We start from the raw sequence: 23929 nt of genomic DNA on the forward strand, positions 1-23929 counted from the left end.
CCTGGACGCGTTAAAACTTAACCAAACCATGGTTGCCGGGCTCTTTACTCATGGCAGTTGAGTTAATATTGGAATGGTAATTACGGATTAATTGGAACACCTTCCCCTGGTTTTGTAAATTTGTTTTAAAATAAGAAGAGCTGGGGCTGTACAGGAAATTGTCTTCTCACTGAACCACAGACTTCAGAAATTAAGCAGCTCACCAATGACTTAACTGACCCAATCAGGCAGTAACACTGTGAAAACCAAAAACAAAAGCAGCTCTTTGAGGGAGGAGAGTAAAGAGAATATTTACAAAGAAGAAAAAAAGAGACAGGTCTAATTTAAATTTAGCTGGAAATCCCCAGATTTCAATTGTTCGAGTCATCTGAAATTTAAAAATGGCGTTTATTATGCTGCAAATGAAGATGGTTGACACTGCAGCTTAAAGTTCCAATCCGAGAAGGCTCCACGGCTTTGATGGTGAATGCCTAAAACTTTTTAAAAATCTGAGGATAAATCGCTGGACAACTGAGTTCATCTAGATGGATCCTTTGCTCCTTCTAGGCAGTAATGCATTAAGACAAGGCAACAAATGAGAAGGCTGTCAAAACTGCAAGATAAAAATTGGACTTTAACAATGCATTAACATGTTCTAACTCCTCCAGGACCTGTGCCATAAAGATTATATCCCCGGCAAAAGGAGGGGACAAACTAGAAGCCGTGGGCAGAAATGAAGGAAAGGGAACAAAGTAAAAGAGAGGCAGCAAGGCCTGGTGGAAAGAGCATTGGCCTGGGAGTCAGAGAACCTTGGTTCTAATCCCAGTTCTGCCAAACTGCTGGCTATGTGACCTTGGGCAAGTCACTTTGCTTCTCTGTGCCTCAGTTTCCGTGACTGGAAAGTTCATTCATTCATTCGATCACATTTACTGATCGTTTACTATGAGCAAAGCACTGCGCTAAGCAATTGGGAGAGTACAATATAACAATAAACAGACACATTTCCTGCCCACAATGAGCTTACAGTTTAGAGGGGGGAACAGATATTAATATAAATCAAATAAATGACAGACATGTACAGGTATACACTCTTCCCACATGGCATCTCCCTAGAAGAGTTGACAATTTGCAATCACCTTTTGCCCATCTTCACCTGTTTCGAAATCAGAGGTGAGCACAAGCAGCAGGTAAATCCCAGAACCCTGACGACCGAAGGTGCCGGTTCCCCTGGTTTCTTACCTGTTCACCCTCCGAGGACACTTATCTGGTTTAATATCCACCTCATAGAGGTAGACGTCAATCTTTGGGATTTCAACTTGGAAGCAATTGGCCAGCAGTTTAATGGGTTTGCCCATGGTGCCATAGCCAGGACGTCTTGGCACCATGAGCAGGGGCTGTGCCCCAACGGGTCCTGTAAATAGAGAGAGAATATAGGATTACGACCCATATCGAGTTTGCCACCTTATCACTGTCGATGAGCACAATATGCCGGCAAGTATCTACGAGCTGATGCCTCAGGAACAGAAATAAAGGGAGAGTTCTATCTTGACGCAGCCTAGATTAGGGTGAGCGTAAAATTAGGCAACAGCAACCACCCCCCCAAAACAAGAGAACACTTAAGTAACAATGAGGAAAGAGGTGAAGGTAGGGGGGAAGGGAACAGAAGGGGATAAAGATGAAGCAGCATTATCTTCCAAAATAGATTAGGGAAGGGTAGGGAAAAAAAGCTGCAATGATACGGCTAAAGATTTTTAAGCTTGTGAAACGCCACCCTTAGAGGGGAAATGTATTCAACAAACTAGAGGGAAGCTAAGCTTTCAGAGTTCCCCAAAGGGGAAAACTGGTTGGTTCATTCAATTAATTGGCATCCATCCAAAAGACAGCCTCCTTCCTCCCACCCAGCACTGCAGGAGACCCTCTATCTCCTGAAAGAGCAAAGGGTGGGTAGAAGCCAAGACCCACGCAGGCCAGAGCCTCCTTCCCATCAGAGCTCCAGGGTCAGCAAGGTGGGGGGTCCTACCACTCTCCTCCCTCCTAACTCCAAAAAACGCAAAGCTGAAAGAAGCCGCCGTCACCCAGTATAGGACGTTGGGAAGGCTGTGGCAGTAACCGAAGATGGTCTGAAGCAGGAAAGGCACCTAAAACGGTCTCCTCCGAGTGTGCTTAGCTACCTGGCTTTGGGATTTCTACTTGCTTTCACTGCTACACTACATTCGACTCTCCTCTAACAAGGGGGTTACATTCTTGATGAACTCCACGTTCAGGAAAACTTGTGTTAGAGTATATGCGCCTTAATCGATTCTGCAGACACACACACAACTATTTCTTCTGACATCACACTGCATTCTATCCAGATAGATTCAAGTTGTTGGAAGGACATTCCCTTTTTCCCCAACAGCCTACTACCCAAAACACATAATGAGAAGTCCTGCTGTGAAAGAACCAGTGAATATTCTTTTTATTAGTTTACGAAACTGCCCTCCCCTTATAAATTGGGAGGCTCCTTGTGAACAAAGGATTTTGCCTCAAATGATTTTTTATGAACTCACCAAAAAGCTGAGCACCTGGCTTGATATATTCTAAGTGTTTAATAAATGTTAGCAACAACAACAATGACTTCTGATTATTATTCCACGTTAGGCGATACTTGAGCTAGGGACAGTTTTGCCTCAATTCCACTTTTTTTATGGTATCTGTAAAGCACTTACTATATGCCAGGCACCATTCTAAATGCTGGGGTAGATACAAGCTTAATCGGGTTGGACACAGTCCCTGTCCCACATAGGGCTCACGGTCTCAGTCCCCATTTTACAGTTGAGGTAAATGAGGCACAGAAGTGAAATGACTCACCCAAGGTCAGACAGCAGGCATGTGGTGGAGCCAGGATTGGAATCCAGGTCCTCCGACTCCCAGGCCCATTCTCTTCCCCCTAGGCCACGTTGCCTGAGACCCCATGAGTAAAAAATCTCTGAGGAGCAATTACGGATAGGTATATACTCTTTCCAAGGGAAGACGAGTTACACCAGATACTCCACAGAAAGTCTCCTCAACCAAAATAAAATAAAACCTTACAGTTACTTGAAATAAGCTAATACGAAAACTCCAAAATATTTGTCTTTCTCCATGTAACTGGAAGGGGGCCCTCTTGGCGATCAAAACGTTAATCATGGAGATGAGTTCATCTTAATTTTCCAACTGAGAAAGAACAGAGGGCATGGGCTGTTTTCCTTGTTCTTATTCAGACAAGCTGGTAAACGGGGCAAGTGTTGCTGTTACCCTTAAGTGTTGTTGAACATTCTCTGCAATGTTCCCAATAATCGTGCAGGCTTAAGAGTCTCTGGAGTTGGAAACCAAACTTTTCAGAAAGACAACAGAACACCTGCATATGTTCTCTCTCTCACGTTCCAAGCAGAGGCCTTGCATTCTTTTTTTAACCCTCTTCTTTAAAAATTCAAATATTGATCTCCTTGGCACTCCATTCCCCCTCTATTTTGATTTTCATTTGGTGCATCCATGTGTTATGTTAAACTGCACTTAATAGCATCCTACAGTATGGGATGAAAGCCTTCCATTAGCAGCTTGCCATCTACAAACCCAGGGAAATTATCTAGGTAAATAATTTACCATGATTGATTTGGGAGGACTTGCTCTTTAAACCAAATAAGTTAATCATTCAGCCCCCACGAGTTCTTAAAGAAATACGCTGACTAGAAGCAACAAGAGCAAAGTTGCTTAATGAAAAGAAATTTGAACATACTGCACCGTTCTCCAGAGTCAAATCAATATTAACCGAAAGTTGTAAAACATTTGAAACATTTGAAAATTTGAAAAATGAGAACAAAAAGTGAACCGACAGAGCTGGGAGAAAACTTTCTTGAATCCCATGGGACTAGACAACAATTATTTTTAAGAAATCATTAAAACCCAAAACTAGCTCAAGGGCCTAGTCAATTGACAGGGGGTCCAAGGAGTCACAGGGTGGGCAGCTCTTAAGGGAGTAGTGACAAGAGTAGTTTGGGGAGGGGAACGGGGCGAAGACTGCCAAAGAGAGCTTTGGGGTGGGGAAAAAACCTTGGCATAGGGAAATTTCCCCCTGGCCCTACCAAGCCAGGAAGAAACAAATATCTCCACAGCCAGGTTAGTCTCAAGTCCGCCTTCCTATATTCCTTGGTGTAGCCTCCTCAGATAAACTCTCTGCCTGATCCTACTGGTTTTCTATGATTGATCAATCATATTTATTGAGGGTTTACGGTGTGCAGAGCGCTTGGGAGAGGACAATATAACAATATAATGGAGTTTATGGAGATACTACGATGGACTGGGGAGAGGCAAGGGGAGAGGGTGTCAAAGGAGTGTGGGTAAGAGGAAGAAACTCCCAATACATGTTCTGGATTTTCTGGTAAAGCACGGATGTTTCATCAAAATAAATACAATTCAATAGTTTAATCCCTTGGAAAAAAATGTAGATTTTTAGAGTGTTAGTATGTAAAAAGGGCTAAACAAACTGAAGAGGGTTCTTTTTAGGTTTGAAAAAGGATGTTACAAGAGTCAACAGTATCATAAATATACTGAACACAGTAGATGAGTCCTTTTAGATGAACAATGAAATTGGCAAAGAATGGTAGTTGAGAGCTAAGGGAGAGAGCTGAAGTTTCACTTTTTAGAGTAAGGACAGAGAGGGGAAAAAAGATGAGCTTTCACTGTATTAAATGGCAGAGTAAACTTCGGGACTGTTGAAAGAAATCTGTACACTAAGATGCTAAACTCGGGGTTTCTTCTTGCTTAAATAATCGTGCTTTGAGAATCCAAGTCAGTGATTATTGCAAGGCTCGGCTTCTGTGCTTACTTACTGCCTACTGGCAAGGCTTTTGTTCTTCGTCCTCTGGCTGGAGACATGGAACAAGTTTGCCTCTGAAATCACTCATGGGTCACTGCCTTGCTAGAAGCTTTCTGACATTCAATGATTGGGAACTTTTAGATTTTTCAAATTTATGAAGGCATAAGTACTCTGCAAGTTATACCAGCAAGGGTGAACCTGAGTACTCCGTGGGTAAACTGATGGATTTCACGCTATTTAAAATGAATGTAGAGCATTTTAGCCAACTGACAGTACCTACCTCCAGAGTAAAATCTAATGGCTAAAAACCCATTATCAACTACTGAAATTGATTTGGGGATCCTGAGGTTTTCTTTTCTTTTTTTTTTTAACGGCACTGAAGTGCTTACCATGTGCCAGGCACTGGACTAGTGAGGATGGACACAGTCCATGTCCCACATGGGGCTCGCAGTATTAATCCCCATTTTACAGATGACATAAATGAGGCACAGAGAAGTGAAGTGATTTGCTCAAGGTCATGAAGCAAAAAAGTGGCGGAGCTGGGATGAGAACCCAGGTCCTTCTAACTTCAGTGCCAGTGCTCTATCCACTAGGTCATGCTGTTTTTGTTGAAGCCATACAACTTTTGCTTTTATTGAAGTTTGCTTTTAGATCAGTAATTCCTTATAATTAAAGCCACTGAAAAGGAGTTTTGCCTTTCCCAAAATTAAAGTGATGAAAGGCATCTTCAGAAATTACCTAGTTCAATACTCTTTCACCAGGAAGACTTCTACTTAAACTTCCCCAGATGGAAGGGCATGGGAGCACATTTAAAGGTTCCTCAGACCAGAGGTTCTAAAACTTCCTCCAAAGCTGACATTAGCATCCTATAACCTTAACAGATAGTTGTTTGGGCTTAATTTAGATTCCTCCTTCTGCGGCTTTTGCCCATTTCCAAGACTGTAAACTTGCTATGCATACGGAATCTATCAACTTTGTTACACTATACTCTCTCCAAGGCTTACTACGGTGCTCTGCATAAAGTAAACGCTCAATAAATATGATTTCCTCATGGAGTGTCAAATCCATGGTTAGCAACTTTTTTTAAAAAAGGTGGTGAGGCAACCATGGCTTCGTGATGCCACTACCCCTTACAGAGTTTTAGTAGTATCGAGGTTCTACTCAGTATTCATACAGGGAGGTGATCAACTTGCCATTGGTAACCACAAGACTGCCATACTGAAAAAAGACCACTCGCTTTGTAAAAGGATTAACCAAGTTTTCTGAAAGAAAAGGCAGTAAATGGGCTAATTCAGGCTATATATGCAGTAAGCGCTCAATAAATACCACACTGTTTGACTGATTAGCAACACCCTCCACACATAGATCTGGGCAGAAAGGTGAAACCCCAGAGCTGCAAAAGCTGCAGACTCCAAGCCCAACCCTGCTGGCTCCTGCTACCCATTAGGGCCCACTGTAGGCCTCCGTTCAGGTGGCCAAGGAGGCCACAAATTTGGAGGGAGTGGTCACATGAATGGCTTATGAGCATAAATGGCTGCAGAAGTGGACTCTAAACTTGTTGTGGGCAGGGAATGTGTCTGTTATTTAGTTATAATAACAATAATAATGGTATTTCTTAAGCGCTTACTCTGTGCCATGTACTGTACTAAGCGCTAAGGTGGATGCAAGTAAATTGGGTTGGACACAGTCCCTTTGTCTTTTGGGCTCAGAGTCTGAATCCCCATTTTATAGATGAGGTAACTGAAGCATAGAGAAGTGAAGTGACTTACCCAAGATCACATAGCAGACAAGTGGCAGAACCGGGATTAGAACCAAGAGCTGAGTCCATTGTTCTGCACAGAGTAAGCACTCAATAAATACGACTGAGTGACTGAGAAGAAGCATGGTGCAGCGGATTGAGTACGGGCCTGAGAGACGGAAGGACCGTGGTTCTAATTCCAGCTCTGCCACTTTGCCGATGGTGAGGAGTTTCTGTTTGTATGACTGTTTGTATGATTAGATTGTATGACTGTGTATGACTGTATGATTAGACTGTATGACCGTGTTTGGCCATAATAGGTTAGTATTTTCAGAATTTCAGCAGTGACCACAGGTCACAGGATAGAGAAGCAGTGTGCCTAATGGATAGAGCATGGGCCTGGAAGTCAGAAAGACCTTGGTTCTAATCCCGGCTCCACCATTTGGCTGTTTTATGACCTTGAGCAAGGTACTTCACTTCTCTGTGACTCAGTTATTGCACCTGTAAAACGGGGAATAAGACTGTGAGCCCCATGTGGGACAGGGACTGTATCCAACCTAATTAACTTGTATCTACCTCTAACACTTAGTACAATGCCTGGAGCATAGTAAGTGCTTAACAAATACCATTAAAACACTGTACTAAGCTTTCCTCACCATTGGCTTTAAAGCACTCAATCGCCATGCCCCCTCCTATCTCACCTCACTACTCTCCTATTACAACCCAGCCTGCACACTTCACTCCTCTAATGCTAAACTTCTCACTGTACCTCCATCTCATCTATCTCACCGCCAACCTCTCACCTACGTCCTGCCTCTGGCCGGGAACCCCCTCCCTCCTGACAGACGATTACTCTCCCCACCCTTCAAAGCCTTACTGAAGGGACATCTCCTCCAAGAGGCCCCCCCAAGACCTGCTTTCCTCTTCTCCCACTCTCTCTGCATCGACCTGACTTGTTCCCTTTACTCATCCCCCCTTCCAGCCCCACAGTACTTAAGTACATAACTATAATTTATATATATTAACGTCTGTCTCCCTGTCTAGACCATAAGCTCGTTGTGGCAGGAAATGTGTCAGTTTATTATACTGTACTCTCCCAAGTGTTTAGTACAGTGCTCTGCACCCAGTAAGCACTCAATAAAAATGATTTGACCGAATGACAGACTAATCAAAGCACATACTTGAGCAATGGCCATCCATATATATGTGGATATATATATTCACACTAGCAGACCCTAAATAACGAGGAATACTACTGACGTATGCTGATGCAGTATGGTTTTTCAAACTAACTGGCTGTCAAAAGCCACCCTTATATATACACACACACACACATACCAAGCAGACACTAAACTAGGAATACTACCAAGATTCACTGATGCAGTATGAATTTCCACTAGATACCCCATTCATGGGACTTGCCCTGAAGTCTCATATCAAACTGATGGAAAACAGGCTAGCTTTTAAAAGGGCCATATTTACCTGTCATTCATAATTATAATCATAATTATTATTATGGCATTTGTTAAACGCTTACTACGTGTCAAGCACTGTTCTAGGCACTGGGGTAGGTACAGATTGGATACAGTCACTGACCCGCATGGGCCTCATGGACTAAGTGGGAGGGAGAGACAGACACTGAATCTCCATTTTACAGCTGAGGAAACTGAGGCACAGAGCAGTTAATTGATCAGCCCAGGATCCCACAGCAGGCAAGCAGCAGAGCCAAGACTAGAACTAGGTCCTCTCCTGGGCTCTTTCCACTAGCTCATGCTGCTTTCAGTTGAGAGACCTTAAAGTTAAAGGTCACAGTGGGAGGAGTTAGATACCCACTCTACAATGCCATCTCCAAAATGCTCTGGCAAGAGTGAGATCTCCTGTCTCTATCTGTTGCCGACTTGTTCATCCCAAGCGCTTAGTACAGTGCTCTGCACATAGTAAGCGCTCAATAAATACTATTGAATGAATGAATGAATCTCGAGTCTCTGAAACATAAGTAACATGACTTGTGACACTGTAACTCTCCCAAATGCTTAGAACAGTGCTTTGCACACAGTAAGCGCTCAATAAAGGCGACATAGAATGAATGATTTGACCCAGTTAGCAATAGGTACAGTTTAATGATTCTGAAGTTGTTGCAAATAGAAGCCCTACCACCAAGGTCTCCTTTCAGATTTACCCACACAGATCTCAAACCATAACGCCTAACTCTTTTGACATCTCCCACTTTTAAAACCAAGCCATTTGAGTACATCATGCAAAAAAAAAAATACCGTCCACAGAAACCGCATGCCCAACTCCACCAAATGCTTCATTAAACTGATATTCCAGACTTGCGACTTCCTTGATGGTAACCCTTTTAACTCAAAAAGCACTTAAAAGGTGGAGAGTAAGCTTTTGCCGAGAGGCTGCTCTCCGTGGTTCCCTTTAGAAAGTCACTATTATTGACAGAGATAGCAGAAAACCACAAAAAACCCCACCAATACAAAAAGGTTGTTAAGGTAGCCTGACTCCACGATATTACATTAGGTTCCTTCCCGACAGTTAAAAACCACACACTAAGCTTTCTCATGTCTGTTTTGTTTATGAGCCAAGAAAAACGGGTCTATTGAGTATCCTAGACAACTGAATTAGAAGTAGGCATGACTGAAGTGCCACCCATACAAGTCAGAGACATTACAGCAGCCATTTCTATTACATCTGAAATTTGGGAGAGACTAAATTAACTTTTGGATAAACCTTGTTAATTTTTACCTTTCCAATGGCAAATGGCATCAATGCCTACTGCCTCTCCCCCAACAATACCACCCCCTCCTCAAATAATTACATAACTGCAAATTAAAGAGACGTAGTCAGGTCCTAGTAAATTGTCAAGTATCCTACATTGTTTTTAATCGGTCTTTCAAGTAGAACCTTACATTCTCTATCCTGACACAGTGTTTTAATAAACTGTGAGAAAAGGCTTTTTTAAAATCAAGTAAAATACTGTATTACTCAGCTAGAGTTTAACACCTCAGGGGAAATTTTTTCTAGTAGATATTCTACTCTAAAATGGGGCTTTTTCCATGTACAAGAACTCTCCTAAGGAAAAAAAATCCCCTTTCACAGGGCCCCAGGCCTCTGCTTGGACTCTGAGGCCCAGCTTGTGCAACTCAAAGGGAATCCTATCACTCTCTCCAGAAAATTCGAGCTAATTCTACCTTAATGAAGGCACAGAAATAATAACAGAGCAACATCTAAAAGTTCTGAACTTTCTTCTTTCTAATTCCTTCCCGACATCTGTAATTCCTTATCTTTGAACGTCCTGTTTAAAGGGGCAATTTATCCTTTTTTTCCAGGTTTTTCTCTCGGGTTTTATTTACCCAATCTCCAACGCCACAGCTCTTATGTACATATCTTTAAATTATATATTATAAATTATTTATGAAAACATCTGTTTCCTCCTCTAGACCGTACGCTCATTATGGGCAGGGAACAAGACCGCTAATTCTTTTGTACTCTCCAAAGCGCTTAGTACAGTGCTCTGCACATTGTAAGTGCTCAGTAGATATCATTGATTTATTATAAAGGGATTACATAACTGCAGGTCATTTGATAGAAGAATGAAATCCTAAGTAAAATACGATCTTTTTCACTTTAAATGCTATCACTACGAATTTTCACCTTTTGCTGTTTTACAATGTAGTGGAGCCTTTCAAAGTTGAGAATAATCAATTGGGCTCGATCAGAGTTCCCCAGAATAATTTCAGGATTCCTCTCAAATAGAAAAGACATTCCCTAAGTTTCTCTGTTTAAGTCTACACATCCTAAAAGGTGGAACTATCTGAACACATTAAAAAGTACCGAAACAGCTCGAGACTGTTAGCTCGTTATGAGCAGGAAACGTGCCTCATTCTGTTGTTCTCTCCCAAGTGCTTACGACAGTGCTCTGCACATTGTAAGCGCTCAATAAATACGATTGAGAATATCTTGATGGTAAAGAGGCTCTGGGCATATATGGGTAGGAGAGGAAAAGGGGTGATGTGGCCTGAGATGCAGATGGATGGAAGCCAGGGGCAAGTGGAATCGGGGCCCTTGGTGAGCGTACGCAAAGCGCCGAAGACTAACAATGATGCCAATGAGAAAGTGGGAGAGGAGGTGGGGAACAGGGTGGAAAGGGTCAGGGGGAGGCGTACAAGGGCCCTGTCAGACGTGACTAATGTCAGGAGAATTAGAGGCCAGTGTTCATGGCTGGGTAGGGGGAGAGCCTGCTCCTAGGGCCAGAGCGTGAGACACGGACAAAGAAATGGATGCCAGCAAGTGGTCCCAGGTCAGGCAGTGACAGGAACAAATGCCAAAATAATCTGAAAATAATTTACAGGCATCAGTTAATAAGTCTTAAATGGACTGTAAATAGAACACATTTTGGCTCCCTGCAGCAAGCAAAAGTACTTTTGTGGTAAGCATGGGCAGGGAATGTGCCTGTTAATTGTTATAGTGTATTCTCCTAAGTGCTTAGTACAGTGCTCTGCACACGGTAAGCCTCAATAAATAGGATTGACTGACTGACTTCCTCTGTGTGTGCCATCTTTTAGCTTATTTTTTTGTTTCTTTGAGGCCTTATCTTATCTCCATAGCTCTGCCTCCCACTTCTAAGTTGCTGACTGCCCACTGGATTACCTGTTTGTCAACCTCACCCGCTCCAAAAAGTTTTCCCTATTCTTATAATCCACCCCTAGCCTTTATGTATTTATATCCATCCTCAGGGCATACATATATATATGGAAATTCTATAGTTCATTTATTCTGGTATCTCATCCTGGCATATTACTGTAATCAACTGAATTACATTTACTAGAAAGGTTGTTACTGTTCAGTAGTTTCCTGTTGCTGGAGTAGATTAATATTTGATTTTTTTCCTTAGGGAAGTTGGCTTTAATGTACAGTCAAATTCTGGATTGAAATTACATACCACCTTAAAGTCAAATCTAACTGGTTTCAAGACTGAAAGATTCCTCAAGAGAGTTATGTGTGAACAGTTTCCAAAATAGCATGTTAATATTCTTGATTCTGTTATAATTCACAAATCACAATAACTACCCATACCCATAAATCTCCTAAAAAGGAACTCTAAATTGATTTCATTTCTGCAAAGGAATTTGTGTTTTTACTTCTTTTGATCTGGATCTTTTTTTCCATTATCCATCTTCAAGTCTGGCTGAGTTCCTCCTTCCCATACACTCAAACTATACCGAGTTTTCCCTAAGTTTGGCCTCAAATACCTTCTGCTTATTTTCATCATTAAAGAAATGCACACTTCTAAAAAAATAAACAATGCCCGCAAAGAGGAAAAAAAAAGGGGGGGGTTTCATAGTCTCTCTAAGATAAAACGAATTTTGGTCAAGAAGATTTATACAACTATAAATTACATTCCCAAAGAGCCCAACATGATATCTTTAAAATATACATTTTGTTACTGTCTTAAGCAGTATCTCAGTAACTTGGGATCGAGGATAAGATTTCCTTTTTTTATTCCTATCTTAAGAAGACTCACATTAATATAATTTTGGTGTGGACACAATTCATGAAAATTGGATCTGTTTTACAAGCGAACTGAACTTTAAAAAAAAATACTAAAGTAAATCTAACTTACAGAACTATACTGACCATCACAAGAACCACCAGAAACCAAATCAGTAAAAAACTAAGCATTAGTATCAGTTTAGAAACACTGTATCTTTATATTTAATATTGTGATGATATATCCATTCTCTTTTCAAAATGGTAAAATCCCTTTCAGCCTTTTTCTTTCTTGCCAAACAGTACTTTCTGCTCTCCGTTTTAGGTAGTTCTAAAGACGTTCTTGACTGAGGGGCTGTCTTTTCCCCGCTCTTTTGGAGCTAAAGACAATTATGTTGGGCAAAATTTAGAGGCTTCTCCAAAGGAAACCGGTCTGGGAATTTTCAATAAACCAAAAAATTAGCGTGCTAATTATTTACGTTCTTCTCTGAATCCACAAAGCCAATAAAAGAAGAGCTCTAATATTAGACATGGCATCACTGAAATGTACTTACCACTTTTTACAAAGAGGTTTGGGTTTCCATAGTCCTCATTAAACTAGGACTGAAGCCTAACATTTCCTGAACTTTTATCCAAAGTGACCATAATTCTTCAAAGATTATTGCACATGTTTGAACAGTAATAAAGAAGTGGGGAGTAAAAGGGTTCTTGTTTTCGCTTGGCACACAACTGGGGCTCGATATGATTGATCCTGATTTTTGAATTCTCCATTTTATTCCCAAACTTGTACCAAGCACAAGATTAATCTGCACAGAAATGCCTTCCTGCTTTAAGATCACCAACAAATCCATGAAATGCAATACTCTAGTTAGCCCCATACGTGGAATATCTTGATCCAACTCTCCTCCTACCTGCCTTCGCAAATGCTCTCCTGCCTCCTCCCTCCGCCCCATGATATTTGTTACACACTATGTGCCAGGCACTGTATTACACGCTGGGATAGATACAAGTTTATGAGTTTGGATACTCACAATCTTATTCTCTATTTTATATTTAAGGGAACTGAGGCACAGAGAGGTTAAGTGACTTGCCTAAGGTCACACAGCAGACAAGTGGCCGAGTCAGGATTCAAACCCAGGTCTGTGTCTCCCAGGCCCCGTGCTCTATCCACTAGGCCATGCTGCTGTCCCCCCACCCAACAGCTTCAACCCCACCTGATGATAAAATCACTCCAAAAGGCTAACTACTACTTGACTCTCCATTGAAACACAAAGTTACTGCTTAGCTTGGCTGCATTTACATCCGGAGGGATGAGAGACTCATTAGAAATTCCCCATCAGAGGCGTCACCGGCAGCAGTAAATACCATATCCAAAGCCTTCACACGGACTAATAAGTCCCTGAATGTCACATTTCAAGAAAAAAGGTCTTTCCCTGAAATCAAGTTTCCAGAATCCGACAGCATTCAACAGTTAATACTACCTTGGGCATCTCAGGAAGCCTTTATTATTGGTTAAGTCTTTCTTCTAATGTAAAAGAAGGTTTCAAAACTAAATAATTTCATATTGACGAGCAAGGTCCCAAGATCATCAGCATCACTCAGCAGCTTTCCTCATTGCAGACTCAGTTGACTCGAACACTGTATGCAAGTGTGTACCATTATTAAAAGCCCTATACTTTGTCTTAAGATTATCTCCACGAATTTTATTTGGGTGGAAAGTTCACTATAACTATATGGCTTTAGTTATATGATTAAAGCGAACCAAACAGAATGTCATATCAGTTTCCAAAGCTCATCTTTCAGTATCCGAGTGAACATCTGCCTCAACATCCTTTTCTCAACTACATCATTACGTTACCGTGCCCTATACTGGCAAGGCACTCTCAGACAATGAAAGACTTTTTTCTATTTGTGGTAAAGAATCAACCCTAGTTACGTCGAGTTACTGGGCTACAGTCCAATGGTTTATCAGTTACGGCACGGATGAACTTTTTACTTTAAGACACCAACACAGATATGCTACGTGTCAATACTGTCGAATGAAGCAGTTCAGCAATAGGGCAAGAGAGGGGTGTTACAGTCATTTATCCTTTTCTGTGCCTCAGTTCCCTCATCTGTAAAATGGGGCTGAAGACTGTGAGTCCCACTTGGGACAACCTGATTACCTTGTATCTACCCCAGCGCTTAGAACACTGCTGCTCGGCCCATAGGAAGCGCTTAACGGATACCATAATTAGAGAAGCAGCGTGGCTTAGGGGAAAAGAGCACGGGTTTGGGAGTCAGAGGACTTGTGTTCTAATCCCGGCTCCACCACCTGTCTGCTGTGTGACCTCGGGCAAGCCACTTAACCTCTCTGGGCCTCACTTACCTCATCTGTAAAATGGGGATAAAGAGTGTGAGCCCCACGTGGGACAACATGATCACCTTGTATCTACCCCAGCGTTTAGAACAGCGCTTGGCACCTAATAAGCACTTAAATACCATTATTACTATCCTCATTATTTATAAACCTCAAAAACGCGTCTACTTATTCCACGTCGCGGATGAACGGGATGTATCTCAGTCATCGACGGAAACCGAGAAGTGAGATCTGCCACAGATCACGCCTGATCACGTCTCTTACCCCCCTAGGGAAACCCAAGAACGAAAACTGGGCAAGGCCCACGGGAAACCATCGGTGAACCTCAACCAGGCTGAGCCACTAATTCTGCGGAGAGCATCCGAAGCCCCGCCGAGGTGACACTGCCAGGCAAATAAGCCCGCTCCGTCAGGGCCCGCGACAACTCAATGTCAACTGAGGGAGGAGGAGAGGAGGAACACACAGCCTTGTGGAGGCACACACAGCCTTGTCTCAGGAACAACTATAGCTCCCTTTGAGAGGAGTCGAAGGCAAACTACCTCCCAAGCCCGAAGTGTTCTCTAGGAGCTAAAACACGGCCTTGTATTTTCAATTTGACAACCAGCAACCCACAGTCATTCATTCATTCATTCAATTGCACCTACTGAATGCTTACTTTGTGCAGAGCACTGTACTAAGCGCTTGGAAAGTACAATTCAGCAATAAAAAGAGACAATCCCCACCCACAACGGGCTTACAGTCTACAAGGGGGAGAGACAGACATCAAAACAAGTGAAAAGGCATCAATATCATCAATATAAATAGAATTCCCACATGCCCAAACCCCGACCTGAGCAGCGGCATGGCCTAGTGGAAAGAGCCCGGGCCTGGGAGTTAGAGGACCTGGGTTCTAAACCCGGCTTCACCACTTGTTTGCTGGGCCATCTTGGGCAAATTCATTCAACAGTATTTCATTCATTCAATAGCATTTATCGAGTCCTTACTAAGTGCAGAGCACTGTACTAAGCACTCAGAATGTACAAATCGGCAACAGATAGAGACAGTCCCTGCCCACTGCTTACAGTCTAATCACTTCACTTCTCTGGGCCTCAGTTCCCTCATCTGCAAAATGGGGATTCAATATCTGGATCTTCCTCCTCCTTAGACGGTGAGCTCGTGTGGGGCCTGATATCTTCTATCTACTACAGTGCTTAGTACAGTGCCTGGTACTTAGTAAGTGCTTAACAAATGCTATTATTAGTAGTAGTCCCCAGGGAATGGGGATGCAGTCCTTCTGCGGGGGGGGGGGAGGGGGGAGATGGAGGGGGAAGGATGGAGAGGGGAAAGGAAGGGGTGGGGAGGGAGGGGGGAAAAAAGCTAGTCCTGCCAGGCAAGCACTGCCAGGAAGGGAAGAGGGTGGCGCCCACCACAAAGGGGCCGTGCCAAGGGGGAAGATGACACACACACACTCCCATAAACGAGGTTCATTCATTCATTCATTCAATAGTATTTATTGAGCGCTTACTATGTGCAGAGCACTGTACTAAGCGCTTGGGATGAACAAGTCGGCAACAGATAGAGACAGTCCCTGCCGTTTGACGGGCTTACAGTCCCCTTGGGGATGCCCAGGCCGGGAAGGGGGAGAGGTGGGGGCCGAGACCAGGGGTTCCCACGAAGACCCAGCTGTGAAGTTGTGGAGGGGGGGAAAAAAAGAGAGGAAATCCCCCAAGTCGGTGACACATTCGGGGGGGGGGGGGGGGTTACCGGCAGGTCCGGGTCGCCCCCACTCCCGTCCCTCACGCATTCAATCCTATTTCCTGAGCCCCAACTGCGTGCAGAGCACTGGACTAAGCGCTTGGAAGGGACAAGTGGGCAACAGATGGAGACCATCCCTGCCAGTGACGGGCTCCCAGTCCAAACGGGGGCGACGGCAAAGCAAAAATTCATTCAGTCGTATTTATTGAACGCTTACTAAGTGCAGAGCACTGGACTAAGCGCTTGGAATGGACAAGTGGGCACCAGATGGAGACCATCCTTATCCAAGGACGGGCTCACTGACTAAACGGGGGAGGCGGCAAAGCAAAAATTCATTCAATCGTATTTACTGAATGCTTCCTATGTGCAGAGCACTGTGCTAAGCGCCTGGAATGGACAAATCGGTACCAGATTCATTCAATCGTATTTACTGAGCGCTTATTATGTGCAGAGCACTGCACTAAGCGCTTGGAATGGACAAATCGATAACAGATTCATTCAATAGTATTTATTGAGCGCCTATTATGTGCAGAGCACTGCGCTAAGCGCTTGGAATGGACAAATCGGTACCAGATTCATTCAATCGTATTTACTGAGCGCTTATTATGTGCAGAGCACTGCACTAAGCGCTTGGAATGGACAAATCGGTACCAGATTCATTCAATAGTATTTATTGAGCGCTTATTATGTGCAGAGCACTGTGCTAAGCGCTTGGAATGGACAAACCGATAACAGGTTCATTCAATAGTATTTATTGAGCGCCTATTATGTGCAGAGCACTGTCCTAAGCGCTTGGAATGGACAAATCGGTACCAGATTCCTTCAATCGTATTTACTGAGCGCTTCCTATGTACAGAGCACTGTGCTAAGCGCTTGGAATGGACAAATCGGTGACAGATAGAGCCGGTCCCTGCCCTTGGACGGGCTTACAGCCTAATCGGGGGAGACGGACAGACAAGAACAATAGCAATAAATAGAATCAAGGGGATCTCATGAAAACAATAGCGAATAAATGGAATTAAGGTGTAGGGAGGAGGAGACCCAGGCGGGGCCCAGGCCGGGCAGAGGCCCGGGGCTCTCACCCACCTGCGGGGCCGATTTCCATTCATGGAGCTGGGGGAGGCTGCTGTGAGACAGCCCGGGGCCCGGTGCGGCGGCGGGGGGTGCGGCGGGCGGCGGGCGGCGGCGGCGGCCCAGGGCGGAGGAGGGAGCGACAGTCCGGCGGGGCTGAGGCGGCGCCCGGGCTGAGGCTGAGGCTGAGGCGAGGCGGGATGGAAGGAGCCCCCGAGCCCCGGACCGGAAGTTGCGTCGTCGGCGGCCGCGCGCCCTCTGACTCCCTCCCCCGCCCGCCTCCGCCCCCCGGAAACCGTGGCGTCACTTCCGCCGCCCCGCCCTCCTCCCCCGGCCAATGAGAGGCGGGGCTGGGCGCCGGGCCAGATGGGGGGGGTGGAGGGGGAGCGGAGCGCATGCGCCAACCCCGTCCCCGAACTGAAGGGGGGAGGTGAGCGGGGCCTGTTGGGGGCGGGGCCTCGCGGGGACAGCGACCAATGGGAAGGCTGGGAGCGGGGGGGGTCTCTCGAGGGGCAGAGACCAATGGGAAGGCTGGGGGCGGGGCCTCTAGGGGGGAGAGACCAATGGGAAGGCTGGGAGCGGTGCCTCGCGAGGGGCAGAGACCAATGGGAAGGCTGGGGGCGGGGCCTCGCGAGGGGCAGAGACCAATGGGAAGGCTGTGGGCGGGGCCTCTCGAGGGGGAGAGACCAATGGGAAGGCTGTGGGCGGGGCCTCTCGGGGAGCAGCGACCAATGGGAAGGCGGGGGGAGCAGGTCTTCTTTCCTCCCCTCTTGGGCGGCTGGCGCCTACAATGATCATCGGACCGTTATTATAAATAAATAATATGAATTATTTATTTATTGCTATTGTTCTTGACTGTCCGCCTCCCCCGATTAGACCGTAAGCCCGTCAAAGGGCAGGGACCGTCTCTATCCGTTACCCATTTGTCCATTCCAAGCGCTTAGTCCAGTGCTCTGCACATAGGAAGCGCTCAATAAATACTACTGAATGAATGAATGAATACTATTGAATGAATGAATGAATTATTAACTCTTATTACTATAATTAGCATAATCATATTACAGTCATTATAGTTATTCATTATTATAATTACCATGATTTTAATTGTATCATGATTGTTCATCATTATAGTTGTATTCCATTTATCAATTATTATGATTATGTTGTAACTATTGTTCTTGTTCGTTATAATTATTTAAATTATATTATACCTATAATAATAATAATAATGTTGGTATTTGTTAAGCGCTTACTATGGGCCGAGCACTGTTCTAAGCGCTGGGGGAGATACAGGGTCATCAGATTGTCCCACGCGGGGCTCACAGTTTTTAATACCCATTTTTACAGATGGGGTAACTGAAGCTCAGAGAAGTGACTTGCCCAAAGTCACGCAGCAGACAAGTGACGGAGTCGGAATTAGAACCCAAGACCTCTGACTCCCAAGCCCGTGCTCTTTCCACTAAGCCACATTATAGATGTGTTCCATGTATTAATGATGTTGCAATTATTAATTATATTATATGTATTGAGATTATTCATTATAATTATTATGATTGTGTTGTGACTATTGTACTTGTTTATTATAATTATTAAAATTATAATAATAATGTTGGTATTTGTTAAGCGCTTACTATGTGCCGTGCACTGTTCTAAACGCTGGGGTAGATACAGGGTCATCAGGCTGTCCCACGTGAGGCTCACAGTCTTCATCCCCATTTTACAGATGAGGGAACTGAGGCCCAGAGAAGTTATGTGACTTGCCCAAAGTCACACAGCTGCCAGGTGGTGGGGCCGGGATTCGAACCCATGACCTCTGACTCCCAAGCCTGGGCTCTTTCCACTGAGCGACGCTGCTTCTCATTATTATACCTATAATATATTGTAATTATATTATACATAATGTAATAGAATTATATTATACATATTGTACTTATTCATTCTAATTATCATAATTAGATTACAACTATTGTACTTATTCATTATAATCATCATAATGATGTTATAGCTATTGTACTTATTATATTTATTATATTTATATTATAACTATTGTACTTATAATAATCATTATAATTATGTTCTAACTATTGTACTTATTCATCATAGTTATTATAATTATAACTATTGTACTCATTTATTATAATTATATTATAACAGTTGTGCTTAGCATTATAATTATTATAATTATATTATAACTATTACAATTATTCATTATTGTTATTATAATTATATTATAGCTGTTGTGATTATTCATTATAATTATCATGATTATATTAGAACTATTGTAATTATTTATTATAATTAACATTATCAGGTTATAACTATTATAATTCTTCATTGTAATTATTATGGTAATATTGTAACTATTATAATCATTTATTATAGTAATCATGACTGTATTATAACTATTATAATTATTCATTATAAATAACATGATTAGATTATGGCTATTATAATTATTCATTATTGTCATAAGGGTTGTTATAATTATAATGAATATAATGACATTATAATTGTGAATTATCAGTAATTATTAATGGTAAAAAAGATTGAGCCTCAATGCTCAATAGTATTTATTGAGTGCTTACTGTGTGCAGAGCACTGTTCTAACCGCTTGGAATATACTATTCGGCAAAGATAGGGACAGTCCCTGCCCAATAACGGGAATGATGTTGGTATTTGTTAAGCGCTTACTATGTGCCAAGCACTGTTCTAAGTGCTGGGGGAGATAGAGGGTAATCAGGTTGTCCCCCGTGAGGCTCACAGTCTCCATCCCCATTTTCCAGATGGGGTAACTGAGGCACCGAGATGTGAAGCGATTTGCCCAAAGTCACACAGCTGACAGGCGGCGGAGCGGGGATTAGAACCCATGACCCCTGACTCCCAAGTCCGGGCTCTTTCCACTGAGCCACGCTGCTTCCCTATCAATCAACCAACCACCCAAACGCCGTCGCCTAGCGGCTAGAGCCCGGGCCTGGGAGTTAGCTGGTCCTGGGTTCTAATTCCACCCCCGCCACGTCTCTGCTGGGTAACCTTGGGCGAGTCGCTTCACGTCCCTGCGCCTCAGTGACTTCATCTGTAAAATGGGGGTTGAGACTGTGAGCCCCAAGGGCTGTGTCTGAAATGATCAGCTTGCAGGCATGGCCTAGGGGAGAGAGCACGGGCCTGGGAGTCAGAAGGTCCTGGGTTCTAATCGTGGCTCCACCACTTGTCTGCTGTGCTGGGTAAGTCACTTCACTTTTCCGTGCCTCGGTTACCTCATCAGTAAAATGGGGATCGAGACTGTGAGCTGCATAAGAGACAGGGACTGTGTCCAACCCGCTTTGCTTATATCCTTCCCAGCATTTAGTATAGTGCCTGGCATTTAACAAATACCCTAATTATTATCTTGTTATGATTATTATAATTATTATTACTATCTCTAGACCGTGAGCTCATTATGGACGGGGACCGTCACTGTTTACTGTCGTATTGTTCTTTCCCAAGCGCTTAGTACAGCGCTCTGCTGTAACATTATTACAATAATGAATAGGATTAATAAATAGGATTGAATGAATATTATGATTATTATCTACCCCAGCGTTTAGTACAATGCCTAGCACATAGTAAGCGCTTAACAAATATCTTAAAAATTGTATTTACCGAGCACTTACTGTGTGCATAGCGCAACGTGGCTCAGTGGAAAAAGCCTGGGCTTCGGAGTCAGAGGTCATGCGTTCGACTCCCGGCTCTGCCACTTGTCAGCTGTGTGACTGTGGGCGAGTCACTTCACTTCTCTGTTACCTCATCTGTAAAACGGGGATTAAGACTGTGAGCCCCACGTGGGACAACCTGATTACCTTGTATCTACCCCAGCGCTTAGAACAGTGCTCTGCACATAGTAAGCGCTTAATAAATACCAACATTACAATACAACAGAGTTGGTAGACCCACATTTATCATCCCCGCTCCCTAGTACCTCCAAACCCCAGTGGTGGTTGTGACGGGGAGATGCGGACAGTATTAGGAGGCATTCTGGAGTCAGGATGCCCACCTACCCCCCCGCCCCCACCAAGCCCCTTCTCTTTGGGCCTCTGTTAATCCCCTTGTAACTGTTGGAAAGCGGCCAGCCCTTCTCTATTCTCATTTCCCCTCCCCTGGAAAGCGATAGGCCGAGGGACCTTCCCGACGCTTTGAGATGTTCAGAGAACTGGTTGGGGGCGGGTAGCGCTCCCTCCTTGTGCCAACGACCCGCTCCCACTCATCCCTGGCACCTCATCCTTCCCCAGACTGTCTCTGGAGGGGCAGGGTAACAGCCCTCCCCAGTCCAACCCGTCTTCCCACCGAAAGGCCGGGATGAGAAGGCAGGGAGACGGGGGCAAGCACTTGCCCCAGGCAGAGCGGCCAGCGGACAGTTTTTAACCCCAGCTTGGGCACGGCCATTGGGAAGATCCCCCGCCACCCGCCGCCCGTCCAGGCCGGGCTTCCAGGGAACACCCAGGCGCTCCTCAACGAGGCATTCATTCCTCAGGCTCACCACAGAAAACATGCCTGAAGGGCCACAAGACTTCCTCCTCTCCCTTCCCCCAGACCCCAGGCAGGCAGCTGGCCCCAGCCTGTTCCCTAAACCCTTCTCCCCCCGCTCCATTCTCTCCTCTCCCTGATTCCAACTATAATCATTTGTCCCCTTCCCGCTGCCAGCATCGAACTTTCCCCCCTCCCCACGCCAACCTCCCCGTCCGTGCCACCCGCCCGGAGCCCCTCCGCCAGGCCTGGCACCAAGCCCCCTCACAACCTCTCCCCACTGACTCGGGGCTGCCAAATTAACTGGTTTTTTTTTTTTCCTCTGGTTTTTTTTTTTTAAGGGAGCAGAAGGAATTTCTGAGAATCGCTTTAAAAACTGTTCTTGGAACGAAGGAGGATGAAGCTTAAAAAAAAAAAAAAGAAAACAGCTGAGAAACCCACCCCGTCCTCGTTGCTGCTGAGGGACCGACTCGGGAAAACTGCCCATGCTGAGCGAATAAATGGCTGGGGGGGATTTAAAAAGAAAATCTCGTCCCTTTGCCAAAGCCGGGCCTCTCGCACCAAGCCAGTCAAGTCGTGGCAGAAGAAGCATCTGATTTGGATCACACCACAGGCAGACAAGTTCCGCTCCAGCCTGTCTTTATTCATCAATCCCCTTCCGTAGTACCAACTCCAGGATCTGCCCTCCAGCTCTCACTGACTTTTGATTTGCTCTCTTTATAGTCCTCTCTCCCTCCTCTCCTCCCCAACACTGGCCTCCGCTACACACATTCCCCCTTGGGCTCTCAGAGAGAGTAGTGAGCAGACCACTTGGCTGTGGCCAACCTCCCCAGAGTCTCTTTTGCTGCATTTATAACAGTCCCTGAAATAGCTCCTGCCAAACGGGGAACCCTGATGATTTTCTGTAAGGCCTGTAAGAAAGGTTATGGAGTTGAAGGGTTAAGTTTTCAGCCGCAGTATTGAGGGAGGAAAAGAAGTTGAGATTTTTCAGCCCCTAAATGGCTTTCCCAGCAGATTTAAATCATCCCAGGGGAAGGTAAAGATGGAAATGGTGTGAAGCAGCGTGGCGTAATAGAAAGAGCTCGGGCCTGGGAGTCAGAGGACCTGGGTTCAAATTCTGACTCCACCACTTGTCTGCTGTATGACCGGTGGCGATTCACTTAACTTCTCTGGGCCTCAGTTACCTCATCTCTCAAAGGGGGATTAAGTTGTCTTGTTTTTGTACATCTCCCCCGATTAGACTGTAAGCCCGTCAGTGGGCAGGGATTGTCTCTATCTGTGGCCGAAATGTACATTCCAAGCGCTTAGTACAGTGCTCTGCACATAGTAAGCGCTCAATAAATACTATTGAATGAATGAATGAAAAACTGGGAGCTTTATGTGGAATAGGGACGGCGTCAGCCTGATTATCATGTATCTACTCCAGTAGTTAGTACAGTGCCTGGCACAGAGTAAGCCCGTAACAAATACCGTAAAAAAAAAAAGATGTCTCCAGGCTGATAGAGTTAGGAGGGTCTTTTCTTCCACTGCCTGATCTGAGGTATGGTTTGGGCAGCTTGGATACAGCCACTTGGACGACAGGCTGGCTCCTGCTAGGCTGATCCCATTTCAAGCAGTTACCATACTGCCATTCTTGCGGATATCTGTCCCCATTTCTGATGACACTCGCTGCCTCTGGGCAAATAGAACTAGAACGGGAGAAGCGAGTGGAGAAGGTTTCTAATGCCTGTAATCTTTCCTCCAATCTGCAATATACTTTCTTGTCTGTTTCCCCTTCTTCATAGTTAGCTCCTCGAAGGCAGGGATCCTGCCTATTCATTCTTTGATACTGTCTCAAGCACCTAGTACAGGACTCTGTATATTCTGTGAAAGTGATGGAGGGAAGATAGCCAGCTCTCGCCAACACCGGTAGGTAGGTAGGTGTCACCATTAACTATGCAAAAACCAATAAGCAGCGTGGCTCAGTGGAAAGAGCCCGGGCTTGGGAGTCAGAGGTCATGGGTTCGAATCCCACTCTGCCACTTGTCAGCTGTGTGACTGTGGGCAAGTCACTTAACTTCTCTGGGTCTCAGTTCCCTCATCTATAAAATGGGCATTAACTGTGAGCCTCACATGGGACAACCAGATTGCCCTGTATCTACCCCAGCGCTTAGAACAGTGCTCTGCACAGAGTAAGCGCTTAACAAATACCAATATATCCCTCTCTCTTCAC

General features: G+C 44.6%; 1 protein-coding gene across 1 annotated transcript in view; it reads right to left on the reverse strand.

The window, feature by feature from the left end:
- The window catches only part of LOC100079273 (protein argonaute-3), a 54370-nt gene extending 37071 nt beyond the window's left edge, over positions 1–17299 (reverse strand). Inside the window, exons 1-2 of the mRNA XM_029080887.1 lie at positions 17233–17299; positions 1219–1390 (exon numbers count right to left, since the gene is read on the reverse strand). Of these exons, the coding sequence (XP_028936720.1) occupies positions 1219–1390; positions 17233–17251 (191 nt within the window). The 5' untranslated portion in view covers positions 17252–17299. The remainder of the gene's footprint in view (positions 1–1218; positions 1391–17232) is intronic.
- Between the last annotated feature and the right edge of the window lie 6630 nt (positions 17300–23929).

The sequence above is a fragment of the Ornithorhynchus anatinus genome, chromosome 16 (assembly GCF_004115215.2).
Source record: "Ornithorhynchus anatinus isolate Pmale09 chromosome 16, mOrnAna1.pri.v4, whole genome shotgun sequence".
In the NCBI taxonomy this organism is placed as follows: Eukaryota; Metazoa; Chordata; class Mammalia; order Monotremata; family Ornithorhynchidae; genus Ornithorhynchus; species Ornithorhynchus anatinus.